At 46.7% G+C, this 21,990-nt stretch overlaps 3 protein-coding genes across 4 annotated transcripts; 2 read left to right on the forward strand and 1 right to left on the reverse strand.

Moving 5' to 3' along the window:
• Positions 1-805: 805 nt before the first annotated feature.
• p4htmb (prolyl 4-hydroxylase, transmembrane b) lies at positions 806-7,855 on the forward strand. The gene is made up of 9 exons (XM_058070377.2): positions 806-1,461; positions 1,553-1,634; positions 3,218-3,408; positions 3,484-3,580; positions 3,689-3,851; positions 5,739-5,924; positions 6,084-6,174; positions 6,325-6,448; positions 6,527-7,855. The coding sequence occupies exons 1-9, from the start codon at positions 1,105-1,107 to the stop codon at positions 6,727-6,729; spliced, it is 1,494 nt and encodes a 497-aa protein (XP_057926360.2). The 5' UTR covers positions 806-1,104; the 3' UTR covers positions 6,730-7,855.
• Positions 7,856-7,888: 33 nt separating this feature from the next.
• Positions 7,889-16,036, reverse strand: slc26a6l1 (solute carrier family 26 member 6, like 1). Its single transcript, XM_078794908.1, has 18 exons — positions 15,897-16,036; positions 15,727-15,837; positions 15,227-15,399; positions 14,989-15,153; positions 13,702-13,854; positions 13,406-13,488; positions 13,187-13,334; positions 13,003-13,116; positions 12,170-12,247; positions 12,000-12,095; positions 11,822-11,928; positions 11,558-11,627; positions 11,404-11,496; positions 10,633-10,731; positions 10,190-10,573; positions 10,074-10,128; positions 8,819-8,964; positions 7,889-8,627 (listed from the first exon to the last, which is right to left on the reverse strand). The coding sequence occupies exons 1-18, from the start codon at positions 15,946-15,948 to the stop codon at positions 8,601-8,603; spliced, it is 2,154 nt and encodes a 717-aa protein (XP_078651034.1). The 5' UTR covers positions 15,949-16,036; the 3' UTR covers positions 7,889-8,600.
• Positions 16,037-17,349: 1,313 nt separating this feature from the next.
• kbtbd12 (kelch repeat and BTB (POZ) domain containing 12) lies at positions 17,350-21,854 on the forward strand. 2 transcript variants are annotated; one of them, XM_078794907.1, is made up of 6 exons: positions 17,350-17,468; positions 19,154-20,257; positions 20,320-20,590; positions 20,697-20,847; positions 20,902-21,099; positions 21,180-21,854. In XM_078794907.1, the coding sequence occupies exons 2-6, from the start codon at positions 19,167-19,169 to the stop codon at positions 21,344-21,346; spliced, it is 1,878 nt and encodes a 625-aa protein (XP_078651033.1). In that variant the 5' UTR covers positions 17,350-17,468; positions 19,154-19,166; the 3' UTR covers positions 21,347-21,854. The 2 variants fall into 2 exon arrangements, with proteins under 2 accessions (XP_078651033.1, XP_057926328.2); XM_058070345.2 differs by having other exon boundaries at positions 20,697-21,099.
• Positions 21,855-21,990: the final 136 nt, after the last annotated feature.

The raw sequence follows: 21,990 nt of genomic DNA on the forward strand, positions 1-21,990 counted from the left end.
GAACGTGTTGCTACAAGCTAGCTACAAGTACAAGCTAGCCGTTAACCCTACATACAGTACTTCTTAGCTATGAGCAATTTGCGCATGTGCAGTAAAAGTCAACCAGATGCCGTTACCATGTCTTACGTCCTTTCCAAATGTTCCCCAAAGTTGTAACAATTTTTTGACCATTTTCTAACATCCTACGTGCGTCCATAAGTAAATTTAAGTTTGTGCTCGGGCTGCTTATCATTAAATCAGTAGCTTGCAGGTGTATTTATTTACTATACTTCCTGGTTTGGCTGGCAAGTACGCATGCGCACAACACCTCAACCAATCAGCGACAATATAGTCTTTTTTACTTGGGCTAATCCGCACTGCGAACGTGTTATTGTGTTATGGTGTTTATTACTTCAGGTCACCAGAGGTCCCCATTGCATTACCACTTCTGTTATTGCTTGTGAAGCTGGGTGATACTGGACATTTTGGTATTGATTCGATACCGAGTACAATTCGGCCAGTTTGTTGAGCATGATTATGACCAGATTAAAACTCACAACAAAGATTTTAGGCAAACAAAATAAGTGTAGCACCACATATTTTTTCAACAATTTAACAGTATTTAAGAACAACAATATAAATTGAAGTGATAATAATATTACAATTATCTAAAATAAAGATAATACTGTCAAATAAGTAGAATAAATAAATAATAAATAATAAAAACTTAAACAATAAATAAATAAATAACTTAAACATACCGACTTCGGGCCAGTATCGACCCAATGCTGATACTATAGCTGGTATCAATAACATCGATGTTTGGATCGACCCGCCTCATTTGCAGTGCGCAAAATCTGAGCACACAAACAAAACGACCGGGATATCTTTGTTAGTGGTAAATTATGATCGCAGGAGTCAGTCGACAGTGGATCGGGTGTAATAGAAGCCGTTTTTTGGAGCGGGTGTCTATTGCGGATGCGCATTGGCGCCAAAGAGGAATTGGTGCAGTGTAAACAGAGTGCCGTATCAACTACTTTGGTAAACATGGGCTTCGCGCGCTCCGTTTGGGGTAAAATGTCATCATGATTTGTCGAATGGACCTCGTAGGACTTGCGCCCCACCATGACTGACAAGCAAGGGAGTGCAGAGGCGGAGGACGCAACGACCACCGCCTCCACCAGCGCGCCCCCTCGGCCGCCCTCCAGCAGCAGCAACAGCAACAGCGAACGCCTCCTCGGCCCGAAGAGCAGCGTGTGCTCCCGCTCGTACTTCGTGGTGGTGATGGTGTTCTTCCACGTCTACATCGTCAACGTGATCGCCCTGCTCCTGTACGTGCACTACAGCAGCGGACAGGAGGACGCCAGCAGGCCGGGTCGTGACGCTGCACGGAGCGGCGAGCAGCACGCACAATCCCCGCGTCCGCCATCGACCGCACCGTCCCTGCGTGACATTTCTCTCCCACGTATGGAGGGCATCCGAGTGAGTAAAGATGCAAAGATCTACCACGTTTCTGTAGCATGGTCCTGCAAACACGCTCACGTTCCGTAATGACCTGATCTTTGTCTGCCAGGTGGGACATGTTCAGAAGGTGTCATTAGTTCCTAATAAAGTCCACGAAATGACAACTTTGAGTCTGAAACCTCTGCTATTTGGTAAGCACTGTTACTGTATCATCACAAATAAGTATGTTAGTTACCTCTGTTTGCTACATTTTATTAATTTTGAACGGTTTTGTGAAGATACATACCACAATAAGACATCAACACCCGACAATTGAGTTATTGTTAAAATCTTTGCTTTTTCCTCGCGGGGGTGCTGGAGCCTATCCCAGCTGTCATTGGGCGAGAGGCGGGGTACACCCTGGACTGGTGGCCAGCCAATCACAGGGCACATATAGACAAACAACCATTCACACTCACATTCATACCTATGGACAATTTGGAGTCGCTAATTAACCTAGCATGTTTTTGGAATGTGGGAGGAAACCGGAGTACCCGGAGAAAACCCACGCATGCACGGGGAGAACATGCAAACTCCACACAGATATGGCCGAGGGTGGAATTGAACCTTGGTCTCCTAGCTGTGAGGTCTGCGAGCTAACCACTTGACCGCCGTGCCGCCAGCTCTATTGTATTCCATTATATCATAACCAAAACAGAAATATTCTACACTCCCCACAAAATGTCTATATACTTTTTGCACTGTTGGACTTTAACAAGGTTCTAAGTAAAGCTAAGTAAGTAAAGAAGCATCCAAGTGAAATAGGCTGTTGATGAAAAGTTAAGAGCACACTCATCATCTCTTGATGGCAAAGGCAACAAAGCTTTCGCTCTTGGAAGAAGGTGGGATTGATAAGCAAGGTCTCTTGCAGCACCATTGCTGCTAAGACAGTCATTTCACACTTCCCCAAAACATCCTGAGGGTCATGGAACTAAAACGTCGAGTGGTAAACCCTCCCAAAAAAACAAATCGGGGGACGGCATCGGCTATCCACCAAGACACGGGACCATCCTGGGCCCAAATGAAGGTTTGTACTGGTGCAGAGTGAAGTCCCATAAGACGCCATCTTCCACAGAAGAAAGAAGAAGAAAAAAACATTGTTTGTAGTGGAATGATCCTTCAATGGAAAAATGGAGCTTCAGGTTGTGCAGGGGTGTCAAATGGTGGAGATGTTGCAGGGGGCATCCGTCATGACTGAAGGCTCTGGATTGTGTGGTAATGACTGGCTTTTTCTACACTTGACAAAGGACTGGGAGGACTCCAGAGGAATAAGCGAACTTTTTCGGACCATCCTGCGTCTTCCCCTCATCTAAACCCAATGGAGAACATTTGGGCATGGATGGCAAGAACCTCCTTAAGATCCAACAGTGTAAAAATGTGAAAAAGTGTTCCTCAAGGGGTCTCAGGAATAGCTGAATGTCAAAACTGGCAACACTGGAAACCAATACATACAATACATAAAGACTATTTTCCTAACCCCCACCCAACCCCCTCGCTCCAATCCCAGTGACGTCCCTGCATCTGACCCACTTTGGGCTTAGGATGAGGTGGCGTTCACATGACTGCATCAGTTGGGAGGAACAGAAGCAGCAATGCATGACTGAACTGATTGTCCTGCAGCAAAGACGGTCCATCGCAGCCTTAGCCGTAAAAGTCCCCTTCACTTGGGGTTTCCCTCTGCGGCCGGCAGGGGCAAGTCTTGGTTCATGACAATGCAGGTGATCTCTTTGTGCAGAGATCCCCGGGTTCTTGTCCGAGGACGAGTGTCGCGTGGTGATGCAGCTGGCCCAGCTAAAAGGTCTGATGGAGAGTCAGCTGATGGTGCAGGATGGTCAGGAGGAGCTGGCTAAGGAGCTCAATCTCAGTCCGGAGGAGATCTTCAACCTTCTGGATATCAACCAGGATGGGCAGCTGCAGCTGCATGAGGTGTATGTCGCTGTGTGTGTGTTTCGGGGGGGCGGGGTGGCATACGGATTGATGGATTCACTGCACCCCCAACAGATACTGACCCATTCCCGCGTGAGGGACGGCATCTGGCTCACACCAGAAAATTTACAAGAGATCTACGCCGGCCTCAAAGTGGACAAAGACGGGAATGGTAACAAGTCACTCTGCAAATTTACGTTCTATTTTTCCGAAGAAACCGCAGAAAGAAGAAAAACCGTGATGCTCACCTCAGATGACGCGTGTCTTTCATGTGCTGAAGGTTTGCTGAGTTTAGAAGAGTTCCGGCTTCTGAGCGCCGACGCCTTCCAGCGCTTTCTGCTGCAGCGAGGCGTGAAGAGGAGTCAGCTGGTGAGGAACAGTCGGCACACTTGGCTGTACCAGGGCAGAGGAGCGCATCAGGTCCTTCAAGAAATCAAGAAAAGGTGAGGAAGGAAACGCAGTATGACTTCCTTTTGTTGCCATTCCATGAGGGAATCTGCATGAGGGAAGCATGGAACCTGGAATCAGACCTGACGTCTGGGATGGACGACTCTGCATGGGTCCGTTGTGGTAAAGACGGAACTGAGCCAAAAGGCAAAGTTCTCAATTTACCAGTCCATTTGTGTCCCTTACCTTTGGTGATGATCTTCGGGCCGAAAGGACAAGGCATCTGATCAGGATGCATCCCGGACAGCTCCCTGGGAGGTGTTCAGGACATCTGCAACTGGTGGTAGACCCAGGATACGTTAGAGACACTATGGCTGTGTTCGAAACCGCATAGTTATACTAACTCTTTGAGTATGCAATGTGTCTACACTGACAGTATGCGATTTTTGAGCTAAAACATCAAGTGGTACCCCCCCCCCCCCCCCCCAAAAAAAAAAACTAATTAGAGGACGGCATCGGCTATCCGCCAAGACACGGGACCATCCTGGGCCCAAATGAAGGTTGGTACTGGTGCAGAGTAAAGTCCCATAACCATCAGACTCCATCTTCCAGAGAAGGCTTTTATGAAGAAGAAGGGTCCATCATGACCCTTCAATGGAAAAATGGAGCTTCATGTTGTGCAGGGGTGTCAAATGGTGGACATGTTGCATGGGGCATCCGTCATGACACACACATGCAATTTTTGAGTATGCAAGAAGTTCCCAGATGGATAACTGCATTCACCAGAAATGTTGAGTATGTATCATCAGCTTACTACTCATATTCAAATTACCCAGGATGCAACGTGACGTAACGTCACCGCGCAAACACCAAAACAACGTAGACCAAACGGCGGTGTCATTGTTCATTCATTCATTCATTTTCTACCGTTTTTCCTCACAAGGGTCACGCGGGGGGTGCTGGAGCCTATCCCAGCTGTCTTCAGGCGAGAAGCGGGGTACACCCTGGACTGGTGGCCAGCCAATCACAGGGCACATTTAGACAAACAACCATTCACACTCACATTCATACCTATGGACAATTTGGAGTCGCTAATTAACCTAGCATGTTTTTGGAATATGGGAGGAAACCGGAGTACCCGGAGAAAACCCACGCATGCACGGGGAGAACATGCAAACTCCACACAGATGGCTGAGGGTGGAGTCGAACCCTGGTCTCCTAGCTGTGAGGTCTGCGCGCTAACCACTTGACCGCCGTGCTGCACGTTTGCTTCTTGTTTTCAAAGTAAAAGCAGTGATTTATCACAATGGTTTTTCTCTCTGACAGAAAAGTAAGGGGGTGTTTTATTTTGTGAACATAACCGGAAGTGCGTTGCTCACTTCGGCTTGCTTAAATTTTGCCAAATTTGTCCCAACGGTTGGTATTTGGACAAATAAATGGCACACTTGGGATCTAAACGGCCACTTTCTCGCCTAATTAAAAAAAAATTCTCAATAAAGTTATGTATTTAAAGAGTTTAGCGCTAAAGTCGATTTCGGCTCGGGTAGGAGAGCAATGCATTTTGGGTTATCATGTAGTACGCTGTAGTGTAAACGGTTTGCATACTGTCTGATGGATTGGGTATGCAGTATGGAGTGTGGATAGTACGGGAATGGAAGTATGTAGTAGTTAGTATGCTGTTTCGAACACAGCCATAGTCTCAGAGTTAGTATACATTTTCTTCAAGTAATCCGAGGTCGGCTCTTTCGAGACTTCCCACTCCCCACCTACTTCATCCAACTCCTCCCCATGCATCCCAAGGCATTCCCAGGCCAGTTGAGAGACATCGTTTCTCCAACATGTCCTGGATCCTGAGTGCTGCCTGCACTGGGGAAGCTGCGGTTCATTCACACTTCCTACTATGTACGTTTATTATTTATTACTTTGCTTTCGTTACGCCAAAGAGTGACTCGTCTCACGGGGCTGCCGTCCACATTTGTGGACCTGAGCGAGCCGCTGCAGGTGGTCCGCTACGAAGAGGGCGGCCACTACCACGCCCATCACGACAGCGGCCCCGTCTACCCCGAAACCGCCTGTACCCACACACGTCTCGCTGCAAACGCCTCCACCCCTTTCGAGACGTCCTGCAGGTAAGACCGCTAAGGCTCACATGTCCGAGTGTTTTTGTTTTTGTATTCATTGTGACAACAGGCATGCCCCCCTATACCCGCCCCCCGTCCCCCACACATATGTGTGTGTTTGCACCATCCATGTGTGTGTCAATTGAAACCTGTGTGTCGCACACTCAGGTACATCACTGTTCTCTTCTACCTGAACTCTGTTGACGGGGGCGGGGAGACCGCATTCCCGGTGGCAGACAACAGGACCTTTGATGAAGTGGTGCGTAAGCGTGTGTGTCGCTGTGGAAACGTGTCAGCGTCTTTCATATCGTTGTTAGCATGCATGTTTGTTAGCATGTGGCTCAGGTTAGAAAAATGGCGTCACCGAGGCTTTAGCATGTTTTTTTGTTTTTTTTTTTTGTATTTTCAGTCACTCATTCAGAACGGCATCGATCTCATGGACACAAGGAGGAACTGCGACAAGAGTAACCTAAGGGTGAAACCTACCAAAGGAAAAGCTGTTTTCTGGTACAACTATCTTTCTGATGGAAGAGGTACGATTGGGCGGGAAACCAAGTTACGGAATACATCCCATAATGCACTTCACACTGGTCTATTTGTGTCCCCTACAGGATGGGTCGGAGAGCAGGATGAGTACGCTCTGCACGGCGGCTGCATGGTCACCCGGGGTACAAAGTGGGTGGCCAATAAATGGATCAATATTGATCCGGATTACCAGCGCCAGGCTCGCTACCAGCAGTTGGTGTCCCAGCAGCCAGAGGACGAGGATGACGACGGTCTGACGTCGCATTCCGATATCCATGAAGAATTGTAGCGCGCACCCCCAACCCCCAACCCCACCACCCCCCGGCCTCTATATTCCTGTGCACAAACACGTTTGGTGGTCCCGATTGAGGCAGCAGGTACGGTTTCTTCAGGGAATGAGCTCACTGCGGGTTTATATGCAACTTCTGAGGCACTTTGCTCACATTCTGTTGTGCGTTGGTCCAACTAGCGTGTATCGTTTTTTTCTTAGGGATGCTCCCATCATGCCGATTCCCATACCGATTCATTCATTCATTCATTTTCTACCGCTTTTCCTCACGAGGGTTGCTGGAGCCTATCCCAGCTGTCTTCAGCGAGAGGCGGGGTACACCCTGGACTGGTGGCCAGCCAATCACAGGGCACATATAGACAAACAACCATTCACACTCACATTCATACCTATGGACAATTTGGAGTCGCTAATTAACCTAGCATGTTTTTGGAATGTGGGAGGAAACCGGAGAAAACCCACGCATGCACGGGGAGAACATGCAAACTCCACACAGAGGGTGGGAATTGAACCTTGGTCTCCTAGCTGTGAGGTCTGCGCCCCCATACCGATCATCCATGAATGAAATTGATCCTGAGCACATTCAATGTATTCATGATGAGTGCAATTGAACCGGGGGTGCTGTATAAATGGTAATAGTCAAGCCAATTCCTAGGTCCCCTGAGTGCCAGGGTTCCCTAAAAAAATAGGTACAGTGGTACCTCAGTTAACATCCGCCCCGCTTAGCATGTTTTTTCAGTTAACATCCAAAATTTTAGCTCACGTTTTGCCTCGGTTTAGATTCACCTGCTTGTTTAGCATCCAAAATACCGTCTTGGTTTGCTTACACCGCCAAGACGAAATCTCACAATACTTGCATGGGATCTTGCAATGCATTGTGGGTTTCTGGCGCCATTTTAGGACAAGAGTTTCTGTCAGAGTTGTAGAGGGATACACCGCCTAACAATCACATGGACCGTTCCCAAACCAGGGTGCAAACCATGCCTCCCTGCTGAGGTGTTCCGGGCATGAACCGCCTGTAGAAGGCCGCCGGGGTGACCTCAGAGGGATTATGTCTCACTCCTGGTAGAACTGGAGGAGGTGTTTGGGACTGCTGGATGCAGATAAGCAGAGGAAAATGGATAGATGGATACTTTCATTGATGCCTTCTTTGGAGAGTGGACTGGTGGTCTAGCAGGACATGCAGGTACCACATAGGTGGGCTTCAAGCGAGAGAGAACCCGGGGTCTTCCACCGCTGACAAAGACTGCTCACCGATCAATTTTTGGGGTAATAAGCTGAGCATTCTAACTATCACAAACATACAGCAAGTGTCATCCAGCGTCGGCATATGGCGATCATGTGATTTTTTTTTTTTTTGGCCGATCGATCGGAGCATCCCTATAGTTTTTCTCGTCCCGTTTATGGAATGTTGCACTAAAACCAAACGCATCCAAAATTCCCTTTGCATGAAGTAGCGATACGTTTTGCTGTTGCTCTAAAACTTGCACTTGACTGAGATTGCTCATGAAATCTTTTTAGTAGAACTTGTTCTTGCTGCCATGACCAAAAAAAAAAAACAAAAAACTCACACAATCCGTGTGACGCATGTTTGCCTTGTCTTTGTTCCTTGAATCCTTTATTTTTGATTGTAATACACAAAGTGTTGTTGAGATATTCTATTTTCTTTTTCTAATGTGCTGTATTTATTTCCCACATGGAATAATAAAGTTGAATCAAACTATTTGGGACTTAGCAGTGATATCATGATTTAAATTTTGTTCCGTACTTTTGTTAGTTGAATACATGTGCTGTAAACGCTCCGTCAGATGTTGGGAGGTCTTCTCCCACCTTTAGATGATGGAGCCGCATGTCCCGTGTGGCTTAAGGTCTTAAAGTTTAGTGCTTCCATCCCCATCCTGAAAACAAAAAGTTGATTTATTACAAGATCAGGTTAGTGACTGAGTCATGATACTGCTTCATATCGATACTGGGGGTTTTTTTCCGCCAAAAATGATGTTACCGTTGCATGGGTAGCAGCCTCCTGGGTGGTTAAGTGACACGGTTGTAAAGGTGTCAAGAGCAGCAGCCTACTAACAATCATACGTACCGTGAAGAACTCGTATCTGGGGAATGACGAAGCTCCGCGGTGGTTCAGACAAAAGAGTACGGCGTCATGGACGGATGGAAAAAGATGCCTCTTTGTTATCTTCTCGGAGAAGAAGCGGCCGAGTTCCAGCTGCTGGACAACCGAAGCTGAGGAGAGAATGGAGATACTTTTTGGCTACATCAGGGGAACATAATGTTAAATATTCATTCATTTTCTACCGCTTTTCCTCACAAGGGTTGCAGGGGGTGCTGGAGCCTATCCCAGCTGTCTTTGGGCGAGAGGCGAGGTACACCCTGGACTGGTTGCCAGCCAATCACAGGGCACATATAGACAAACAACCATTCACACTCACATTCATACCTATGGACAATTTGGAGTCGCCAATTAACCTAGCATGTTTTTGGAATGTGGGAGGAAACCGGAGTACCCGGAGAAAACCCACGCATGCACGGGGAGAACATGCAAACTCCACACAGAGATAGCCGAGGGTGGAATTGAACCCGAGACAGTGTTCTTATAAGAATAAATGTAAATGTTTTTATTTAAATATAAATAAGAAAAATGTTTTATTGACTCATTGACGGCGGCACGGTCGTCGAGTGGTTAGCGCGTAGACCTCAAAGCTAGGAGTGACATCCGATAGCTTTAATGTGCATTTGAATTCCCTCCCCCAAGGCTAAAATATCCCAATTAGATTGAAGTACTCTGGCATAAGCTTGAATTGCATCATTAAATATCGCATCAAATAAATATACGGTAAGAGTTCAGGCTGCACGGCGATCGAGTGGTTAGCGCAGGGTTCGATTCCACCCTCTGGATTCCACCATCTCTGTGTGGAGTTTGCATGTTCTCCCCGTGCATGCGTGGGTTTTCTCCGGGTACTTCGGTTTCCTCCCACATTCCAAAAACATGCTAGGTTAATTAGCGACTCCAAATTGTCCAGAGGTATGAATGTGAGTGTGAATGGTTGTTTGTCTATATCTGCCCTGTGATTGGCTGGCCACCAGTCCAGGGTGTACCCCGCCTCTTGCCCGAAGACAGCTGCTTTACAGACTTCATTTTTTCACATTTCAACATTTTGTAAGATTGCTACTTTACAGTAATGGTTGCCGAAGGTGGAATTGAACCCGGGTCTCCTATCTGTGACCCACTTGTTATAGGTGATTTATGAATAAAAGATCCTATTTTCCAGAAATGGACTGATCAGGGTGGTGGAACCATTGTTCCAGGTCTACTGACATGATGTTCTCCTTACCTTGACAACCTGCCATGTAAACGTCGACATCGATCTCACTGAAGTCTTGAAAAATCTGTAATGCAGATTTTGGTTAAGTCAATGATGGATGAGGTCTGATAATCCGAAAAGCTTACATTTTTCATAGTCTTGATGGCCACCGTGTCGATGAAGTTGGCCGTGGAGAGGTCAAGAATGATGGAGTGGATGTCCCAGGTCCATTTGCCCAGAGAGCCCAGAGAGATCCGCTCCAGATCCCGACTCAGCGTATCCTCGCTGCTGGAGCCCAGAGTGGTGGCGTCCCCGTCCGTGGGCTCGGACATCCCCCCCAAGCTGGTGCTGTCCGGGTGGCATCCTTTCAAGTACTCCCATCGAGGTTGGCTCTCTGTTGTGGTCGGCTTTACAAACACCGTCCCGTTTTCCCTCTCTGCCTGATTCTGTTCATCCTTCTCCTTGCTTGCGTTCCTCCAGCTCTTGGCCTCTTCCTCCACGGAGAACACTGCCGATTGCTGAGCACGTCTCTAAAAGCACATCCCGTCATTTGAAATAACCGCATCACGTCCAAGCCGGCAGACCACACCTCTCTCTTGGCTCGTCGCTCTGCTCTCTTTTGGCGACGTTTCTCTTTGGCGTCCTGTCTCCTCTTGTAGAGAATCATTTTGCTGATATCAAGGCCACTCTGAACCACAAAAGAGAAAGAGACTGACAATGTGTGAATTATGAGGCTGTTCAGTTGTGATGTTTAAGAAGACCACTTGAGTGGTTTCAGTTGTCAGGAGGAGGTGGAGGACGGCGATGAAGGACTTTTCTGGTAGGCTACTGTTAAACTCGTCATTTTACACGCATCGTTCTGTTTATTTCATCAAAAGTTCTTTCAATCCAAAAGTAAATATCCAATGTTATCACATACTACAGTATTAATTGGCCCTGTACCCTGCACCTGAGCGTGAACTAAGCACTCGTGCGCTGTTCTCTGATTGGTTGTTTCACGGGCACGATACCAGAGCAGCGCGCTCTGAGTGGACAGCTACGGGGGCTGATACTGGACATGGTTAAACTCTATATTTTATCAGTATCACTGCCCTGGGCTTTGACACAGTATCATTTCGACCTTTTCCCGTATCATTCATGGGTGGTTTCTAGGGTACAGGGCCAATTAATACTGTAGTATGTGATAATAAGATCATCACATGGTTTGTCTGGTATCAGACCCAGTATCATGCCCCCGCGTGTACCTGGCCTGATACCAGACAAACCATGTGATAACTTATAATTATCACAAAGCCTTTCCGCTAAGATGGACTTTCCTGTCTCTTATTCATTTTATAGCGTATGAATGATGCAAACAAACCTTTTCTTTCAAGGCCTCGAGGTAGAGCTCGGCATTGGCGAAATATACCGTAGCAGAAGAGCGGAATATTGTAATGCCTGGAATCTCTCGGGCCTGCAAAACAGAGAAATGGGATGGTGCTTCTTTTGCATTAACAGTGATTGTTCCACGGTACCTCTCGATGGGTCTCCATGTCCACGTACAGTTCTGAACCTTCAACGTTTCCCAGAAGGGAGTATGTTGGCCTGGAAAGGGGCAAAGATAAAAGTGACAGTGGACAGGATGATTGTATACCTTGTAGTCTTTTGTGTCTTTGTGCACTTTTGTCGGCACTAGGGTTGTTTTAAAGTTGGAATGTCCTGAGTAATAAATCATGCCATGTCAAATCTGGCCGGGAACGGGAGTGTATTTGCGAGAAGCGAGGACCTCCATGTCTTACAGCTGTGTCCTGAAGATAACAGTAAGCAAAGCAAACACAAGGGATGCCGCAAGGCCCAGGTCCAGATTAAAGAGCATGGTGGACACCCATGTGACCAACCACAGCACCTGAGGGACAAAGTCAACATTTCAGGAGTCAGCACGGTCAACTGCGTCGTTGAATCCTGGAATCCTCCCACCAAATCGGTCTTGTTGCTCCTCCACAGAGTCACGACATCCGCGTATTGCTTGAACATACCCTTCAGATTGACAAAGACGATAGATGCCAGGACAGCCTGCAAGACATGTTATCGCCTGATGAACCGCACACACATAACAAGTGCAAGGTGCCTCGTGTTCCTGACCCCACCTTTGGAAGCTCCTGGAAAAGGGGGCCGAGTTTAAGGATCGTCACCAACACAATCACAGCCGATGCTATTCCAGCCATCTGCAAGAAGATACTCAATTTCTTCATTTTCATTGATGATTGAAAATGATGATTCATTGTGAACATCCAGCAGCAACACAACACTTTGATGAAAAATATACAGAACCTCAGGAAGTGTTTGATTACTCGGCTTTGGGTGAGAGGTGTTACTCCTCTAATGTCAACTTCCGGAATTTACCGTTGGCTTTCAAAACATGAACAATAAGTACAAAGAACATATGAGACATTTTGGACCTCACAGCTCGGAAACCAGGGTTCAATTCCACCCTCGGCCATCTCTGTGTGGAGTTTGCATGTTCTCCCTGTGCATGCGTGGGTTTTTCTTCCGGGTACTCCGGTTTCCTCCCACATTCCAAAAACATGCTAGGTTAATTAGCGACTCCAAATTGTCCATAGGTATGAATGTGAGTGTGAATGGTTGTTTGTCTATATGTACCCTGTGATTGGTTGGCGAACCAGTCCAGGGTGTACCCCGCCTCTCGCCCAAAGACAGCTGGGATAGGCTCCAGCACCCCCCGTTACCCTCGTGAGGATAAGAGGTAGAAAATGAATGAATGCTGAGTTGATGAGCTTATTGAGTGCTAATGTGGAAATTTGTGTGGTCCAGGCTGGTACTGGTGGATGGTGGCTCTGTATTCATTTAATGCATGTTCTGCACTAAAATGTTCTGTAAAAATGAATGAATGAATAGGAGACATTTCAAGCAAAGCTGAAGCTTTTGACAGATTGATATAGGACTACTTCCCAGCACTCACTTGTGTTTTCCCGCCAGTGCTCTCCTGAATGAGACTGCGAGACATGGAGGCGCACACCGCGTAGCACTGGAAGAATCCCCCCAGCGTGTTGCTGAGACCCAAGGCCACCAGCTCCTGCAGCAGAGGAGGGACAGAACAGGAAGAATACAAGCAGAGGACGCATGCAGAAGAGAAAGGTCCTGACCTGGTTGCTGTCCACTTTGTATCCGTGCTTGAGTGCAAAGGTTTTTCCGAGTGAAATGGAGATGGCGTAGGCGACCAGGGCCAGCGCAAAAGCATCACCCAGGACTTCACCGAAAAGGCTAACGTCCGGCACTCTGGGGGAACTCAGGCTGGCCAGAGGAGTGAGTCAGAAGATGGAATAATGACTAGACTGGATTTGGAGTGAAATGATGATGCTTACCCACTGGGAATGTCCCCAACCACTGACACGGTGTAGTTTGTGTTTAAGTGGCCATAGTTTGATATCAGAGTTGCCGCCATAATCTGCAACCACAGATCAAACAACATTTCATACGCGGTGCTCATTTTCCAAACAAGGAGTTAATCATTAAGTCATTTTTTTTGCTGTAGTGCAGAAATGTCATGTCACTACTGCCGACTCAGCTGCCGGCTTCCACCGCGGGGCCGCGCCATCAGCATCGGCCTAAAAGCGCTGATGCGCTAACATGAAGACTCCGGAAAAGCGTGTCAACTGACTGTGATGAGCTCCGCTGGGATGGGAACTGGCAGCTTTGGGCTCAGGAAGGAGTTCAGCTCCTTGGCCGCGATAAGAAACACCACGGACGCCACGCTGACCGCCAGCGTGGGGAGATGGGTCTGCGGCAGCAAGAGGCAAACCTCCTTCAGGGTCTGAATTTTAATAACAAGGAAAAAAAGGGATTGCTCCACATGAAGACATTTTTACTACACTGTTATACTCATTCAGTCCCAGCCATTCAACCACTGCAGTAGCGGCCATTTTAGATCATTTTGACTGATTTTCAACACACACAGAATATTGTGATGGCTGTATAAACAAAGGAAACACTTGACTCCTGTCTTTCATCTGAAAAAATAAAGTTTGTTTCTACCTTTTTCCAGTCTCTAGTAATAAGCAAGTTTCAGGTAAATATCATTTCCTTAGGTCTTTGTTTTATTTTGTCTACTAAATTGGGTAATAGGAGTGTAAAGGTTACTATAGGGATGTTATTTAATGTCTGGAGGGCTCTAATCATGTTAAAACACATATTTAGAAGGTGGTAAACAGATTTTCTAGGTCTTATTTTGTCTTATTATGTCTACTAAATTGGGTAATAGGAGTGTAAAGTTTACTATAGGGATGTTATTTAATGTCTGGAGGGCTCTAATCATGTTAAAACACATATTTAGAAGGTGGTAAACAGATTTTCTAGGTCTTATTTTGTCTTATTATGTCTACTAAATTGGGTAATAGGAGTGTAAAGGTTACTATAGGGATGTTATTTAATGTCTGGAGGGCTCTAATCATGTTAAAACACATATTTAGAAGGTGGTAAACAGATTTTGTAGGTCTTATTTTGTCTTATTATGTCTACTAAATTGGTAATAGGAGTGTAAAGGTGATTATAGGGGTGTTATTTCATGTCTGGAGGGCTCTAATCCTGTGAAAACACATATTTAGAAGGTGATAAACAGATTTTCGAGGTCTTATATTGTCTTATTATGTCTACTAAGTTGGGTAATATGAGTGTAAAGGTGACTAGAGGGGTGTTGTTTCATGTCTAGGGGGCTCTAATAAATGTATTTAGAGGGTTTCTGTGCTGTAAGTAGACAAATAATTTACTTAGAAATAAGTCCTCCGGGTGTAAAGGCCATAAAGGAGGGATTGCTGTGTTCATCGTGTTTGAATACTGACAGAATACTTATTGAATACTGATTACTCCAGATGAAGATGATGAGGCAATGTGAAGTAAAGATATGCAGTCACTACAGGAAGACAACGTGTTTTGCTGGTGCAATACTTACATACACCAGCGACAGCGGCCCATTAAAGCGCGCCGGCGACACTCCAAAGATGTATTTCAGCTGAGCCACCACTGCATGGGCCGCGGCGGCCGTCGTGTACGCCCGCACCAGAGGCTCGGACAAGTACGTTCCCACGAAACCGAACTTGACCAAACCCAGCACAACCTGAGCACAAGGACAATGTCTAGGACAGTGTCCAACAACACTGGGAGTCCTCAGACCTGCTGTCATTCGGTACCTGAATAAGTCCGGCCAAAACCGTGGTAGCAGCCGCCACCTGCACCCTGCACTCGTCCCGCGCAGGGATGTCCACCTCCGTCATATTAGTCCCATTGCTTTGAAGGAAATGGATATCTGGAGCCAGTCTCTCCGTCACACTGCCCACCATGATGCTGAGCACGGCAAATGTACCTGAACGCAACAAATCAGACGTAAAAGCCCAGCCTCGGTTCAGGTTGGGGAAAAGTTAGAATGGCAATAAAGTCCAAATACTGCAACAAGAAAATTGATGATTTGGGAAATATAAAAAGCTAGCTCAGTGAGATGGAACGCTCACTGGAGGGAAAAGGTTAGGACACGCCCACTTTGAATTGAAGGACACATTTTGGGTTGGCCTTTTATTGTGGCCAGGCTGTGCCATACTGATCTGCCGTCTAAGCAGCATCTGGATACACCCCACCAGTGAGGTGGAGAGATGATCTCAGCTCACCAACACCAACACACATTCAGCCATCTCACCTATGGAAATATGGCGGGACGTTCCGAAAAAGAAATAAACGAGGGCCGGATAGAGGGACGTGTAGAGGCCAAACACAGGCGGCAGGGAAGCCAATAACGCGTACGCCATACCTGCGGGGCAAAGACACGGTGACCCGAGTTCAGAATCCACACTGCATGATCTGACCTACCTTGTGGGAGATGCATGATTCCCACACTGAGCCCAGCGATGAGATCCGACATTCCATAGTCCAAGACGGAGTATTTGGGCAGCCAATACAACACAGGAAAGGTACTCAGCACACACCCTTTCAGTCTGGGTACGGTACACCTGCAAGGAATACAACATCACCTTTAACTAACGCTAAACGTTAGCCAGGGACCTCCATGGTGGCACAGAGGCTGCTCCCTGCACATGTCCGAATACAGTGCATCAAGCTGGGCCACAGAAGGTGTCTCCTCCCCCTCTATACTCTGCTTCTCCTGATAGTAGTCATGTCACTATATTTGATTAGGACTCATCAACCTTCTCCCATCCAGGTGTTTCTTTCCATCTGCATTGGAACGAAAGTGGATACATTTGATGGTTGAAATGCTAATGACCTGACGGAATCTTGAAGTTGGTGCAAGAGAGACGGGTTCGAGTCAGCATGCGTTTTTCTCTGAGTCAACTCCTCCAATCTTTGCTCGTCCAGGACTTCCCTGTCGATTCTGAATCTGCCGTGTCTGTATGCGGAGTCCATCAGGTGGTACGGATTTTACCGGACCATCTACGGTGACTCTGAATGCTTCCTCCGAAAGTGTCAGATGATGAAGGCGATGTTGCAGTGAAGCAGCCTTTATCCGTGCGTGTCGCTAATGGCTAACCTTGGACAGCATGCTGTGATCGCTCATCGACAAGGATGTCATGATGCTGTGAAAAAGGCAGGAAAACATTAACCGGAGTTGGGTTTTAATGGTTGTTGTTGTTGGGGGGTGGGGTGGGGGTGGGGGGGTGCTGATGCTTCCTTTTCCATGCAAAAGCAAAAGGAAAGCTAATGAAGCGTGAAATGTCATCTTCAAGTTCAAACCCCAGTGGTCCCGCGCCCCCTCAGGAAGGACAACATGTTGGCTCAGCAGTATTTAGATTTTTTTTTGGCGGGGGGGGCAAACGAAACCACATAATAAAGTTCATTTGTATTTCTAAACATATCACATCTCAGCCATAAAATCGACATGCAAATGCCTCACGGCCAATTATGCAAATATGCAAATTAGGCCAGTTTTTCTCAACTGGTGGGAAAGAAATTAAGGAAGAGGGGTCACTCTGTGCATTGCTTTCACCACCTTTGTTCCATAGAACAACATTATGAATGGAGTGAGCCATTTTGTCATAGTCTCTTTGCCAGGGTGGGTGGAGGCGGGTGTTTCTAGCATACACACACAGTGCTGTTAGTCAATTGCAATATAGTTTCATGGATTTTTTTCGTAGTATTTTTGTTAAAATTACTGTTAAACAACAATAATAATGGAGTATATGTAGAAATGCTTGAAAAGAACCCCCCCCAAAAGAATCGCCCAGCTGTTGATGTTTGCCACCAACGCACACATCTATTTTTGGTTTCGGGTCAGCAGCTCAGGGGGTCCATGGGGAGGGGGGGGGGGGTGTTTACATATGTTTGTCCGCTGCAATGACTCAGACCCTCTCCCGAACGAGAACAGTAACGTGCTCAGAAGGATACTTCATGTTCCATGGCAGCGCGCGAGAGGAGCTGACGCGTTTGGTAAGACGCTGGCTTTGCTTTCATGCTTCACGTGGACTTTTGTTGTCATTTGACGCCATGGAAGTGAAATGGAAGTCATTTCTTTTTCGCAGTACAGTCCACATGGTGGCTATTTTTAGCGTCGCTCTGGAAAAGGTGCACGTCACTGAACGCCACTTGCATGCACTCTCACAAAAATAACATCTAAGCAAACATAGAAGTGGCATCTTTTCAAGAAAACGGTGGGGGGATGGGGGGGGGTCAACACGCAATACTATGTTAACATTACTTTTAAGAAAAGTACAGTGAAAAAAAATCTATGAGAATATACTGCAATCTACTAACATTATTTCTACGTCTGCACTCTGTGTGTATGCTAGCAGCCCCGCCTCCACCCACTTAGACAAAGAGACTGTATGACTGACAAAAGGGCTCACTCCAATGATGCCGTGCACAGAGTGAACCATATTACTTCCTGGTCAGGATGCCTCCCTCAACACCTCCTTGGGGAGGTGACCACCGGAAGTGTCCACCTCCTTGGGGAGGTGTTCAGGGCACAAAAAAAAGTAGAAGGCCTCAGAGATTGCATGCCTTGGGGGCGGGGGGCCATACCTTGCTCCATGCGGGGGCCTGGTTCTTCTGCGGTCACGGTGATGTGGAGAAGACCCAGGAGACGTTGGAGAGACTGTCTCCAAACTGGCTTGGGAAGGCCTCGAGATCCACCGGGAGGAGCTGGACGAAGTTGCCGAAGAGAGGGAAGTCTGGGCCTCCCCTGATAAGCGTTAAATTATGCCTTCATTTTTCCTTTTTTATATGCAAATGATATATAAAATGCCTTTTATATTTCTAGCACGTATATGCTAGGACTACGTTAAAAAGCCATAGCATTTCAGTATGTGGAATCAAACTATGGAATGTGTTGAGTAAGGAAATCAAACAATGCACAACGATGAGCCAATTCAAGAAACAATACAAGCAGTTGATGTTTGCTAAATACAAGGATGAAGAGTCTTGAACCAGTCATGATGTGCTATATATATCACTATATTGACACTTACTATGGTACCCATTATGTCATTGGATGGTCAGATCACCTCGATCATCTTTGACAAAAATTAAAAAATTAAAAAATTAAAAAATTAAAAAATTAAAAAATTAAAAAATTAAAAAATTAAAAAATTAAAAAATTTTAAAAATAAAAAATTTAAAAATTTAAAAATTTAAAAATTTAAAAATTTTAAAAGTTTAAACATTAAAACATTAAAACATTAAAAATTACAAATATATTAGGAAAGCAGGAGGTGAACAAATGTAACAGTTACTGATTGTAAAAGTACCAGATGGAGGGGTAGGATTTAATAAGCTTTGCTTCTTCCTACTCCTTTTGGACATGTGGAACTGTGAACTGATTATGTGATGCATTCAATTGTACTCTGATGCATGTTCAAATGAAATAAACCCATTACCATTACTTTAGAAGGCTGTGCTCTTCAACTTTTCATCTCCCAATTCTCCTTTTTGCATCTTCGAGCTCCACTTAGAACCTCCTTAAGATCCACTACAGCCACGTGGACATTCTTCACATGGACCAAGTGGTGTTAGCATCTGCATGAGAAGTGTATCGTAAAAACAAAACAGAGTACAATCAGCTTGGCAAAGCCCACAGTGAAATTTAAGGAAGTTTTTTTCATGTTTGTGTTTTGCAGTGAAATCCTGCGTATGAATACAGGAAGTCAAATGGATTTTACCGCCAAACACGGCCAGGTGCTGCTTGAGCAGCTGAGGAAGATGAGGGACGCCGGCCACCTGACGGACGTCGTGCTGGTCGCGGAAGGCGTCAGCTTCCCCTGTCACCGCCTGGTCCTGTCCGCCTTCAGCCCCTACTTCCGCGTTATGTTCACATGCGGCCTCCGAGAGTGCACCAACAGAGAAGTGTTCCTGCGGGACACGCCGGCAGACAGCTTGGCTCTCCTCCTGAACTACATGTACACCTCAGAACTTCCTCTGGACAACAGCAACGTGCAAGGCATCTCCATCGCGGCTTTCCTACTGCAGATGGACGAGGTGTTCTCTCACTGCCAGCAGCACATGATGGAGAACATGGACGCCTCCAACTGCCTCGGTGTCTTCTACTTTGCACGAGACCTCGGTGCTGAGGAACTGGCCGATCACGCTCAGCGCTTCCTGAGGCAGCACTTTGTCCAAGTGTGCCAACAAGAAGAGGTCCTGGACCTGGAGGCCCATCAGCTGGCCAGGTTGCTCAACTCAGATGATCTTAATGTTTCAAGAGAAGAAACCATCCTGGATGTGGTTCTTCGCTGGGTCAAACACAGCTCCCCGATGGAAGGAGAAGTACGAGTCAAGCACCTCCCAGAGCTCCTCAGGAAGGTTCGCTTGCCCTTGATAAGCGCCGACTATTTACGAGAGACGCTGAAGAGGAACGCGGCCTTGCTTGCTGACGCCGAATGTCTGGAGATGTTGAATCAAGCCATGGAGGCCGTTGCCATGCATCCCTCGGCGGCGCCCCGCAAACTGAAGCTACGCTTCGGGATGGAGACCACCGATTTGCTGCTCTGCATCGGCAACGACGGCGGCGGGATTAGGTCCAGATACGGAAACTACAGCGAGCGTAGTTTTTGTTTTGCACCGGCGACAAGCCGCGTTTACTTCATCACGTCACCTCGATACGGAGAAGCTCTCGGTTACGTCTGCGGCGGGGTTGTGACTGAAGACAACAACATTATCGTCTCGGGAGAAGCCGGCGCCCGAAGGATGTCCCGACAAAAGGAGATGAATGTGGAGCTCTTCAGGTGAGAAGATCACAATCACAAAAAAAAAACACCCGGTGCTTATCGTTGTTTGGATTCTCCAGGTACAAAGTGGAGGCCCAAGGTAGTTGGGAGCACCTCACGTCTGCAGAGTACCGGGATTCATACGGTTTGGGTTCCCTGGGTGATACCCTGTACCTGCTGGGCGGGCTGATGAAGCTGAAGAACCAGTTCCTAATCACAAACCGCGTGGAGCGATGGTCTCTGCAGGGAGGACCCTGGCGGAGTGCGGCACCTCTACCGCTTCCGTTGGCCTATCACAGCGTGGTCACGCTCAAGGATCGCCTTTATGTGATTGGCGGTAAAACCCCACAGGTGGGAATACGATCCTAGAAAATAACTGAAGGTCTGGTTTTCCATGAAGTCTTGAAATTCTGGTCTGCCGTTGAACCCGTTTTCCTTCACTGTTCCCTCTCTCCAGACGTACCGAATGGATGACGAGCCAGACAGTCTCAGCAACCGCCTCCTGGAGTACGATCCAAACGTAAACAAGTGGACAGAACTGGGTCCGATGAAGTACTCCAAGTACAGATGCAGCGCTGTTGTACTCAACGGGGAAATTTTTGTCTTAGGTAAGTTTTCACCACACATGTCCACAACAACGTTTACCGTTTTACGTTTTACAGGCGGTATCGGGTGTGAGGGTGTGGACCGTGGGCAGTCCCGGCGCTGCCTTGACGTTGTGGAGGTCTACAATGCAGACGGAGATTTTTGGAGAGAGGGACCTCGTCTACCGTGCCCTCAACTGTCACTACGCACTAACGCGCCAAACGCCGGCGTGGTGGGAGGAAAGATTTACGTGTGTGGATACTACAAAGGAGCAGGTGACGTTTTCATTTCTAGTATATCCACAAACGCCGCGTGGATGCAAAACATTGTAACCTCTCGATTATGATATTCTCAGATCGCCATGACGACATAACCAAGGACATCTTGGAACTGGACCCTTGGGAGAACCGATGGACGGTGGTGGCTCGGCGCGCTTTGATGCATGACAACTATGACGTTTGCTTGGTGGCGAGTCTGAATCCCAGGGGACTGATATCTCCACCTGCAGACCTGTTGCAGTAAACACCTCACGCTTGGATATTGACAATCAAGTCATTTTGATAGAGCACTTATATAGCCTAGCTTCAACGGGCAAATGCAATTTTTCCTAAGCAGCATGAAACATAGAGGATTCAATTGTACAGTATTTAGTAGGGAATTATACAAAAACTGTATATATACTCCCTTATATTGTACATTGTACTGTGTATTACTCTTGTGTTTGTGTAAAATGGGTCTTTTTTGTTGCTTTTTATGGTTTTGTCAACATCAACAGTGAATCCGATCATTTGAATCAACTTTAACCGGTATCAAATACAACAGTTTGCTAACTCTTTTTGTAACAAACATGCACCTTATCCAGCTACTGTATTGTATTACCGTTTGTCAAAACACAGTCATGCCGCAAGATGGCGCCAAAGTACCGTTTCCGGGTATACTGTACCGTTGTGTTTTTCTTATACATACAGTATGTCTGTGTCCGGTACTTTATGGAATTGTCTGCAATTTCTGTGATTCTAGTAAGTACAAATTAAACAGAAATTGTAAATCTACATGGGCTATTCGGTACATATTTGTCAACATAGGCATTTGAAAACAAAGGGAAAAAATCCGGAAAGAGAGGAGAACATGAAGGCAGCACTTCTTGGATGGGCACAACCACCAAA

The sequence above is a fragment of the Doryrhamphus excisus genome, linkage group LG11 (genome assembly GCF_037039965.1).
Source record: "Doryrhamphus excisus strain RoL-2023G ecotype Guam linkage group LG11, RoL_Dexc_Guam_v1.1, whole genome shotgun sequence".
NCBI lineage: Eukaryota > Metazoa > Chordata > Actinopteri > Syngnathiformes > Syngnathidae > Doryrhamphus > Doryrhamphus excisus.